General features: G+C 51.3%; 1 protein-coding gene and 1 non-coding gene across 2 annotated transcripts; one reads left to right on the top strand and one right to left on the bottom strand.

Moving 5' to 3' along the window:
• Positions 1-2,178: 2,178 nt before the first annotated feature.
• LOC122371000 (BAG domain-containing protein Samui-like) lies at positions 2,179-6,171 on the bottom strand. The gene is made up of 2 exons (XM_043347032.1): positions 5,881-6,171; positions 2,179-4,332 (listed from the first exon to the last, which is right to left on the bottom strand). Exons 1-2 carry the CDS (start codon positions 6,043-6,045, stop codon positions 2,950-2,952), a joined length of 1,548 nt encoding a protein of 515 aa, XP_043202967.1. The 5' UTR covers positions 6,046-6,171; the 3' UTR covers positions 2,179-2,949.
• Positions 6,172-6,699: 528 nt separating this feature from the next.
• On the top strand, positions 6,700-6,773 carry Trnat-agu. The gene has a single exon. It is a non-coding gene; the product is annotated as a tRNA-Thr (tRNA).
• The last annotated feature ends 4,714 nt before the right edge of the window (positions 6,774-11,487 follow it).

Genomic DNA, 11,487 nt, shown 5'->3' with positions numbered 1-11,487 from the left:
TCCAACGAATACCCTGTTTTGTATGTTTAGCCCAATATAGCCCCAGAGATCTTACAGAAGTACTGAGTCAGAGCGTGAGTCATGCTCGACCGCTCCGTGACTCAGCGACTGCCACTCACCCCGTCTCCTCCAGAAAAGGCCCGACATGTCCATATACATGTCCATATTGCATATATAAGCTGTGCTGAAAGTACTACTACAGTCAAAACTCACGACATGGACGGCAGAGCTGGGACATATATAGAGCCTTGCTGGGTATCGGGCCGTTTTCAGGAATGGTCGCATAATCAATAATGCAATATGCACTATGCAGGCTGCAGAGGAGCTGTGTGTAGGATAGCCCCTACAGATTCACTCAAGTCTCAACGCCTTTTGTTTGGAGAAAAACCACCAAAAGGAGCTGCTTTGAATGCTCCCATCGATTTAGAAAGCGGTGCCACCAGACATTCTCCTCGAACCGATAGTCACAGACATGTGAGAAGCGATCGTAGTGGTTACATTGTACAACGATGATCTCATCGCAGTTTCACCCGTTTCACCCGCCCCTCAATTGACATCACGCTGTTTTAGGCAGCTGTGTAGGGTAACTGTGGGGAAAACGCACCCCTGGGTTAAACGCCTCCCCTAAAAAAATCGTATTTCTTATCGACGGATAGGTGTTTTATCCTGTCTTTCAGAACAGTCAGCTGCTTGTTTACGTAGGTCTCTATTTTCGGTTCTGCGTCTTGAGGAGCAGCGTGGGTGGGTGCTGATGTTGGTTTTGGGTGTGGTTTTTGTTGTTTTTACAGAAGATTCCTAATATTTTGATGCCCTCTTTATATCACAAAACTTGCTATTGTGCACATCACTCAAAACTGCGTTTTATTGTCAATCTGGTGAATGTATTATGCTGCGGCGTTAGCGGCGCGTTTTTTGTCAATATTTTGTTGACCGGAAATGGAGTGGATGGGGCAAGACGCCTACTCGATGCATGGGGCAAGACGCCCCCAGTTTTCTGAAAGGGGGGCGTTTTGCACGGTGGTGAGAGTGCAGGGTAGCGCCCTGTAGGTCGGGGCCGAAAAGGCCTCTCCCTGTCCTTTTTTTGCTGATATATCCTAAACGACTGCAGATATCGTCACCAAACTTTCAGGACTCCTCCGGGCATCCATTTTACACATTGCAACAAAATTTTATTCCAAAGGCTATGATAGGTTGACCACAAATGACGTCAGAATGACGTCAAGTTCTGCCATGTTCATCATTTTCTGTTGATGGATGGGGTGGGGGCGCTTTGCACATGGGTGTGGGCGTATTACCCAGGGTATGGGGCAAAACGCCCTTTTGTAAGGGTATGCGGAAACCTTTTTGGGGGGTTAAATACCACACGCAGGTGTCTTTTCTTGGTCTCAAAGCGTAGTAAAAAGAATGAGCTACATGATGGTGCCCAAAGGTTTAAGTAATCTGTGTTGGGTTGAGTGTCAGAAGGTTTCGCGCTTAAGGGGGGCGTTTTTGACCTATTCACCCTATCCTCGACCTCCAAATAAGCCAACGCCGACCCGTGATGTCATCGTTCTGTGACGTAACGTGACGTCACAGGATGATGTGATCGGCGTGGTTTGGTTCGGCCTTGGTCGCGTGCTGGGAACAGTGCCCGTCAGACACTGCCGAACGGATCGCACCAGGGGGGGGGGGGGGGGGGTACGACGCCCCAAAAACGGCAGCTCTACCCGATGTAACCAGTCAGCTGATCGCCAGACAGACAGACTGACTGACGGGAACGCTTCAGAGCCGGTCTCGGGTGTTGTAGCCACGTGATGTATAGTGACTCATACCCGGGTTCACAGAAGACAGAACGGGTTCTTTATTTATGTCGTGCACGGCAGCTTTCTGTGCACGCCAGCGCAGCTTGGAACGGTCGGGAAAATGTATTTTTGTCTTGAACGGTCAGCGGGTTCGTCCGATCATTTGCAGTGAACTGTAAAATGGAATGTTCTAGCAAATGTGGTCTGTGCGTGGACGCCCGCCCCAATTCTTCTCCATACTCCGCAGAACGAAGGTGCTAGGGTCTATTTTAGAAAAGCTGTTGTAAACAGTTATACTTTTATGTTCAATCGGGTATGACTGATAACGCTATCGATTAACAAATGTCACAACTATCGATTCCCAGTGCAAAATCTCACCCATAAAACTATAAAGCTCTTGAGTAGCGAAGCATTTATTCGTATTATCAACATCACACGATATGATAGCGATAACATAGGAAAATCGAGGTGATTTCAAGACATGTATCACCGCCTGTGCTAGGCACAGCCCACAAACAGGACTCGAAACGGACAACACAACCATTTTCCAACACAACACAGGCATAATAGAGACAGCCTTTATCTCGCCCTATACTTCGTCCATCCATGAGACATTCCTACTGGCTATAAGTCGCATACCGCAACCAGCACATCATACAAAAGTACACCATTCCCAAGCCAATCCTTTTCACTCATTCCTTAGTCCTCAAAATCTCTAGTCATTCATCCCTTAGTCTTCACAGCATCCCTAGTCACACATTCCTTAGTCTTCTTCAATGCTAACAGCCTGTGAAGAGTTATGCGGGCACCAAAGTCGCCCCGCGACTAGAATTGCAGCATCTGCTCGCCTTGATAACAGTAAACTGTGCAGACACAGATAGCCGCTTTTGCGCAGACGAACGCCGTATGCCGGCTTCTGCGGCCCTTTCACGATGGTGACATCACTGGCAGGACCCACGCGGGGCCTACGTGGGCCCACTAGCTGGCTCGGTGGGCGGCTGGCAGCGCCTAGCTTGGGAATCCCTCCTTCGCCGCCGGTCTAACCAACCTCAGTGGGTCGGTCGGGCGGGCCGGGACGCTAAAAATACGCCGCCTGGCCGGCGTCCAACGAACCGGCGCCAGCCCGCGCCCGGTCATACAACAGAGCTTCCCTAGCGCGGTCCGGAGGCTAGCTCTGCGCGGCCGGAGAAGCCGGAGCCGCCGCGTCCGGGGCAGCCGGAGTTACAGGGGCGCTATCAGCGGCGGGAGCGTGCGCCTCAGGGGCCGCGGCTGGGGGAGCCTCAGTCGCAGTGGCCGGGGATTCCCCCTCGAGGGGCGCAGCGGGGGACGGGACGTTTTCCTGAGCGGGAGCGGCAGGCTGGGGCTGCTCGGCTGCCGCGGACTCGGGGGCCGCCTCCATCGCCTCGCCTTCCTGAGCTGCCGGCGGCGCGGACGGAGCCTCCTCGGCAGGTTTCATCTCCACTTCAGCGGCGCTCTCTCCGCCCTCTACTGGCTGCTCCTCTGCCTCCATCGGAGCCTCTCCCTCCCCCGGTCCCTCTCCCTCCTCTGCCGCCGCCGCCGCCTTGGCAGCAGCCTCCTCCGGAGTAGTCACCTTCGCTTCCAACTGCGCCAGACACTTCTGGATACTCATGATGGTCTGTTTTCGCGTCGTGCGAATCTCCTCATCCCCATTGGCTTCCACATTATCCAACTTCAGCAGCTCGCGGGTCAGCATCTCGTCGAGATAGAGATGCTGTTTCTCTCCGCGCTGGCCGTTGAAGGCCTCGACTTCAGCCCCGAGCTCTGCTACACGCTCCTGTACGGCACTGATCGCCTCCATAGCCCGCTCTTTAGGCGACTTTGGTTTGGGCGGAGGTGGCGGAGGCTGCTTGGGCTGCTCTGGCGGCTGAGGCTGCTGCTGCTGCTGCTGAGGATGCTGATGCTGCTGCTGCTGCTGGTGAGGATGCTGAGGGTGCTGCTGCTGCCCCCGTCCCCTCTCCACCCGCACAGGAATGGGAATCTGTCCCTGCGCCCCAAACGTCGGCGACTGGAACGGCTTCTGCTGAGCCGAGAACGGCTTTGGCGACGAGTTGAAGTAGTTTGGCTTGTGCGGCGTGGCAGCCGCCGCGGCAGCCTGTACGTTCAGCGGAGGCACGCGCGCGGCGGCGGCGGCCGGCTCGGCTTCTGGCGGAGCGCTGCGGGCGCGAGCGTCCCGCTGGAGTTCCTCCGTCTGCAGCGACGAGACGGGCGTGTCGAGGGTGCCCCGTCGGACGTAGGGCCGCTGCTGGCGGGGCGAGGCCTGCTGCTGAGGCTGAGCGGCCTGCTGAGGCTGCTGAGGGACCTGCTGCTGTTGGGCAGCCCTCGAGTCAGCCTCATCCCGCTCCACCTGGATAGGAATGATGCGCTCCCGGCCCATACCGCCGCTCTCCGCCGCGGCAGCTGCCTGGTCCGGGGTGCCCGCCGAGGCTCGTCGCTCCCTCCGGAACGGGCGAGGGCCCATCATAGTGGTGGCACTGCTGAACTTGGGCCGCTGTCGGGGACGCATCGACTCCATGCCCTCCATCGGATCATCCTGTGGACAGAGAAAAAAGAGAGGTCAGACTCATGGGTCGAAGTACTAACAGGAGTATGAATTGATCAGTCAGGGAAGTAGACGACTTGGAAACGGCCCATTGCTAGCAATCAACCCTAATACCAAACCTAGTGCCTAACAGATGAATTGCTTTTTGACAGGAATTTATATTATAGCCGCACCTTTGCCCCGGTCTGTGTTAGCTGGTGCATAGAGACTCGTCTCACTACCCGAACCAGTCGCTGTCACTGCACGGCCACACCGTTCACTCCTGCGCCGGCAAATAAGACAATCCTTTTGGGCTCTACCCCAGTGGATTTCTAACTCTGATCACTGATGATAGACCGCCCACACTGACCACACCTATCGGCCTCTGCCCTCTATCCCGTGGCACGCGGAGGCAGGGGCGGGAGACCGTTACTCGGCCCGGCGGGTCACAAAGCCGGACCATCTGGCTCTCCGGTCAGTGGTTGTGGGCGTGCCGAAAGAATCTTGGGCGTAAAGGAGAGTACAGACGACTGGCGTGCCCACGGCTGGGAGACAGTTGTTCAAATTAGGGCACAACAGGCTTCGTAGAGCGGGCAATGCCTGATAGAAATGGGCAAGTGTTTACCAGGAAAGCCAAGGAATTTCTGGACATTTTCACAGTCCCAGAATACGCTCCGTGGCTGAATTTTGGCCGAATGCTTTCATTTTTCAATTACACCGATTAAACCAAGATTGATTCCGGCTCGTAGTTTTGGCCGGCAAACAGTGAGCTCTGTCACCCCAGTGCACCGGCCGAACAGGTGCTGGCACGGTGCCAATCAACACCGGCGGCTGTGTGAACGTGACGTCACACTGTTACGTCACAGGCACGCCGGCCGGCGGCCACCGACCAACGCCCGCGGCCGGGCGAAAATTGGGGGAACTGCAAACGGGGTCAACCGGCGGCCAAACACCGCGTTCGATTGCCGACGGGTGCAAGGGAAAACGGGCGGGGTCCCTAAATATGCTGATCGCTTTTCGTGACCACATAAAATGCACGTGGCAAACGTACTCGTGTCCATGATGACACGAGTTACCTATGCTAGTTACCTATGAGGCCAGACAACCAAAATCGACGATATTCATTGAGTTACCCACTGCCACAAGACCGTGAAATTAAAGAAAGGTAAATTTCATGCCCAATTTTGACCAGGGTAAATTGCGTGAAATTTTGACACTCTGAAGTGTCGAAACAAATCAAAATACCGGTCGCAAAAGTCGCTTTCAGTAAAGCTCATCTGAATCAGACTGAAACGAGGTGGGGCATCAACCAGCGATGTAAGGGCAGTGAGACGAGCTCTAGCTAACTATTTAACATTTTCTGGCACCAGCAGAGGCCAGCAAATGACCCAAAACCCGTGCATCGACTACGGTTAACGATCGATAGAATTTATCGATTTTACAGGGGCATTTCAAGGACGTGTCACGTCATGACCGCCAACCCACCCAAACCTAGAAACCACATAAACCAAGTTAAACTGAAATTGAAGTAGGACAAAAGTAGCAGGACATGGAACTTACCATGGACCAAGAATCGCCGGTGTTGCCGTGTGCGAATCCTCCCCACGGCGAAAACATGTCTGCTCCTCTTCCCATGCTCCCAAAATGTCGCATCCGATCGAATGGATCGCCACTCTCTTGTCCACCTTCCTCTCTGAACGCACCAGATCGACTATGGCCGTCCATGCTCGCACACGTTGATAAACCTCACCGATCGCACCTCCACAGGCCGGTAGAAAACTCAGAGAGGCTCGCGTCGTGACCCTCCCTCTCACGAAGTCGCCAGTCAACTCTGGAGCGTTCGGCCCAATCAGCGCCGCGCTAGGTGCTACGTCATCGACTGTGACGTCATGAGATGTGCACGGCCATTGGGAGGGTTTGGAGGGAGGGCGACGGGCCGCCAAGCGCTGCAGCCGTCCGGCGAGATCTTGCTACGGAATAATCGCTTTACCAACCTTTTTAACTCTTTTATCTACCAAGGGCGCACACATTGAGCTGTGATTTATTCTGATTTTGCGTTGCAAGGTCACCTCAAGTTTGCTCAAAAGTCGAATCTGAGGTGGATTGCTTTATGGAGGCTGGAGCTCAAGCTGCTGGGCAGGTGGCGCTAGTGCAGCAATGTTTCGGAGATAGATGTCGCGCAACGTCAGAGGAAAGCTGCTATTTAGCTGTCCAGTGCATATAGGACTGATTTCCACTTGGATGCAAGGTCATGGGGATCAGAAGATGGATTTGCATGGATGTATTTGGATAATATGAAAAATTGTAAAATGTTTTATTTTTTGCTGCTGAAGTTGCTGCATTAAATTAACAATTTACGATTTCCTCCGTATGTGCGGCGGCGCCATGGCTTAGTTGGTTAAAGCGCCTGTCTAGTAAACAGGAGATCCCGAGTTCGAATCTCGGTGGTGCCTCTTTTCTGTAATACGCTAAAAAAGGCACATAATAACACGCGTCTTCGCACTGTTATCAGTTAGGTATTCGTTGTATGTATGTATGTATGTATGTATTGACGATCAAGAGCAATCCACAATCGGCGTGGCGATTACACTCCGTTTGGTACGATTTGTTCAATTTAGGTCCATAACTCATTCTCAGTAGTTTTCAGCTTGGGTCGCTGTATGACTGATATGTCCCTTCCCTTATTTATCTAGTTATCAAACATTATTTTTCAATACAACATTGAAATAAATTCATGTGAATTGTGAATATATCAATACAGGGTGTCCCAAAATTAATGTCAGACCCTCCCACAACCTTTATTTTGCCTTCTATGGCGCAATATCAATATAATTTCACCGCTACTGGCTTCCAGACCATATTTGCTACATTCTAGTCACGTGACTTCGAATTATTACGAGCCTGACCGGTCAAGGGGTGTACGGAGGTCATTTCCGGGGCAGTACCCAGCACGCGCGGACCAGGTGTCCAGGATGGCAAAACTGCAGAGCAACTCGTCCCGTAGCGGGGCAGTCGGCATGGTTGCCGGCGGCATGACCCACAGCCAGGTCACCGAGGCACTGGGCATGAGCTCCTGCACGATTTGGCGCTGATTGTCACGCGACAGAAGCGGATAGATGCCTGAGAACAAGCTAGGTCGCGGCAGGAAGACTTCCGCCAGCCGGGTAGCGCAAATCGTCATCGCGAAGCGCGGTGCTAAAGATGGGCCAATCCACAAGGAAACTGGCAAGGAGGCTGACTGCCAACAGTCATCCAGTCTCCAAGTCGAAAATCCATCGGTAACTGAGGTTGTCTATAAAGCTGAACCCCACCAAATCACGTCTCCAGTCGAAAACTTCTGTTAAACATGTCCAGGGCCATCTTTCAACAGGTCGGCGCCGCGGCTCATCGAGCTAGAACGACACAGGACTGGTCCAGGTCGCACTTCCCAGCATTCTGGGAGGACAAATGGGCGGGGAATAGCCATGACCTGTCGCCGATCGAAAATCTTAGGGCGATCGTCCTTCAAGAGGTGAACAAAATGGTGCCAGGACAACCTGAATGCACGCTGACCAGGAACGTTCGATTTGTCTGGTCCAGGATCAGTCCACAGAAGCTGGACATGTTGATGTCTGATGTCTCGGACAGCATGCTTATTGCTTACCCGTATCAGGGAGAAGGTGGGATGCATATGTAAGAAAAAGCGCACATCTCATGCTTGTTATTTTCATGCAATTGACGCTGGAAAGGTGTGACATTATTTTTGGGACACCCTGTATTTTCTGTCTCAGAGATCGGGTTAGTCAGTCAGTTTTTGTGCATTCGCCAGATAGCCCGTCGTGAAAATGGCTATTTTGACACCAGGTTTATTGCGAACATAACAGGCATAACAGAAACAGCTCTTCCCGCAAAACTTTTTTGGGTCTAAAATGACAGCATGGCGTCATTCTGATGTCATTTGTGGCCAACCTATCAAACCTCCTTAAAATCTTTTTGGCCTCAAGGTGTAAAATTGACGCCCGGATTGGTCCTCAATAGCTTGATGACGATATCTGCAATGCTTCAGAAAATATTGACATAAAAGGGTGGGGAGGGTGGCGTTCCAGCCCCCTCAACGGAGCGCTAATTCGCACCCCGCTGGGCAATTCAGTATTCAGTCATATGCGCCCTGCTCGGGTGGGCAAGTTTCGCCCACCGGTTGTCCAACTTCCGAACCAATGGTCGTAGAAAGACGAGGAAAACGGCAGTCGAACGCTTTCAACAAGACGAACGCTTTGGAGCAAAACAATCTTTAGAAGGTCACAGCCAAGTCAACGTCAAGTCAAGGGTAAAAAACTGCAAGTTTCTTGGTTTCTACATTATTGGCCTCGAAACGCAGTCGGCGAAGACTGTGTTGATAAAGTTGACTGCGATTATTCTGGTGACAGGACTTCCACGGCGTGATGGTGGCACTAAGGTCATCGGAGGTTTCCGTCGATACTTGAGCTAGCGAGTCAGTCGGGGAAGCCACCGACGGACTCGGGAAGACGGCGACCAAATCGAAAAGGTTGGAAGAAAAGACCTCCTTGGATCAGCTTCGTGACCTGAGTGGCTCCGACCTGACCTTGACCTGATGTCAGCACTCTAAATTAACCTCTTCCGAACAAATCGTACATTATTCGATCCGTCTGAGCGCATGACGAACACGATTTGGCCCAAATATAGGCTCTGCGATCATGTTTGGCAAGGGCATTCGCCAAAACACGAAACCCCACCTTTGGGGCGTTTGACCGGACCTCAGACGGCACCGGTTGAAGTGACATCTGATAATCAGATACCTACACTCGCTGCGTTTTTAACGTTGCATGCTTCTTCTGAAGAGGTTCGGGGTAAAACGGGTAGTGGTCCAACAACTCTCCCCCTCAGCCTCGGCATGAAGACAATCGATAAATTCGGTGAGGGTAGGGTCAAAAAGAGGCACATTTAGACTTATATTTTGTGAACACGACGCCGAGCTTCTTGCTTTTTTGTGCTAATAGTTTGGTATTGGACGATTCAAGAAGTCGCAGAAAATGAAAATTTGACCATCCATTGTCACCCAAAAATGGCACGTGTACCTACATGTTTAGGTGCGTGTTTCACCGGATCCCTTGTGTTTCATTCAATGACGTCGACCACCTTGGTAGCCACTGCAGCCTGATGCCTAAAATGATTTTATGACACAGCAATTTGTTCGAGAGTGACAGCCCAGCCCAATCACTCGACCCTGAGGCATTTATTTTCTCACGAAATGGAGGCATCTGCTTTAACCCGCGAGTTGCTGGGGGGGGGGGGGGGGGGTTAAACGCCCCCACTTTTTTCGCCGGGCCATAGCATAAAAACGGCGCGCCTCAAATTTTGGGTACCTGTAGGGAATTGATTGAAGTTTATTGTGACAAAGTTTCAAAAAAATCGGTCGGAAAATTTTTGAGATATCGAGGTTTTAGTGACGTCATGATTTCTGACTTTTCGACCAAAAACGGCATATGTTCAAAAAATCATATAAAATCACAAAATAGACATACAGACATGCCTTAAACGCCATTAGACTGCCAATACCATGAACAATCAAATGGATATCTTCGATTATTGATTATCGTTCCGCATTTTCCAAAATCTTGAACTGAATCTTGGCAATTTCTCGTGACTACTTCACGACCATGATACATGCATTTCTTAAATTGAACTTTTTTAGCCAAACACGTACACATATGATAATATGAATGTCACCATCGTGTTCTACGCCCCAAATTACCCATAAAACATGTGTCACAGGCTGCGAATATCAGTTTTGATTTTCGAGGATATGTGCCTACCGGGTTGACCTGACCTTGACCCTGACCTATGCTTGACTGACCCCTACATGGAGCTGACACTCTTGTAGGCCTTATATGATGGATTGTGCACCGTTTTGACAGAGTTTATGACGAGAGGCGCCCATTGCGAAGTCCTGAAGTCCATGCTACTGAAAGCCCGATTTCAGGTGTTTGACCTGACCTTGACCCGACCTGTGACCTCAAAATTTAACTTTAAAGTACTCATCTAAAGCGTCTCGTCGCGTTCTTTCGTTTGCCGCCTCGTGCGTTTCGCTGCGCCTATTGGTTCTCGAGTTATCGGCTGGGGGCGTTTAACGCCCCCCCCCCCCCCAGCAAACGGTGGGTGGCGAAATACCCCAGCAACTGCCGGGTTAAAAGCTAGGAAGACGATTGGTGTTCATGCCTTTCCTGGTGTTCTCTGATTGGCCGATCCATATCTACGTCACAGGTGGGTCCGTGGGCCATGACACCTTACTGGTCGGTCGCTCGGGCCATGGAGTGATCCTCTTCTCTGATTGGCTACGCTGCGACTGCCTCAGGGCAGAACGGATTTTATAGCTACCACGTGAAGTCGCAGGATCGCGACCCAATACTGAATAGATAGCGACAGGGACGGAGACTTAGAAGCAAGAGGGAGAATTTATATTCCATGCTGAAGAGACCCGAAGCAGTGCCTCGGCCTACCGAGCGGCACGGGAGCCTCCATATTGAAGAGACCGCGATGGTCGACGCTCGGCCTTAGGTGTCGTCAGTCTCCGAAATATACGATACCGTTAGGTGGCCCTGACATTGGGAAGTTGATATGGTCGAGCACGCCTGAATTTTTAGCGTCGAGAAGCGAGGGAAAGATCGTTTACTTCAGGTGGACTGGGAGATAAACACATCAACCGGCAACTCGGAGCACAGCTATTATAGGAGAGTTTTCAGGACTTCCACGAGCCTGCGGATTTTGCCCTCCCCCTGTGTCCGGTTTCATTCAGGTTGCAGTGAGAGCATGCAGCATATTTTGGTTTGGCATTTTGATTCAACGACATTTTCAAAACAAAATCAATGTTTGAAACATGTGACTTCAAGTTACAATGAAATTGAAATGATTTTACAAGCCAGTACAACCTCAAAGCTGTGTATACTTATCTTACACTCTCAGTCTTCAGAAATCTCGTTTTGTAGGAAACAAAAAAACCTGGAGTGGTAGCGAAAAAAGTTCACGATTTATTTGTGGTGAACCACCATAACGACTCTTTGCATACGAATTTTATCGGTAACTAAGTTCTTATTTCAGTAATATGCTGCTCGCCGACTTGCTACCGTTTTATTCAACCCCGTCGCTAATTCATGCTCTGATTTGGTCCCA

This window comes from Amphibalanus amphitrite, unplaced genomic scaffold, assembly GCF_019059575.1.
Source record: "Amphibalanus amphitrite isolate SeventyFive unplaced genomic scaffold, NRLGWU_Aamphi_draft 001193F_arrow, whole genome shotgun sequence".
Classification (NCBI taxonomy): domain Eukaryota; kingdom Metazoa; phylum Arthropoda; class Thecostraca; order Balanomorpha; family Balanidae; genus Amphibalanus; species Amphibalanus amphitrite.
This window is presented reverse-complemented; position numbering and strand designations above follow the sequence as displayed.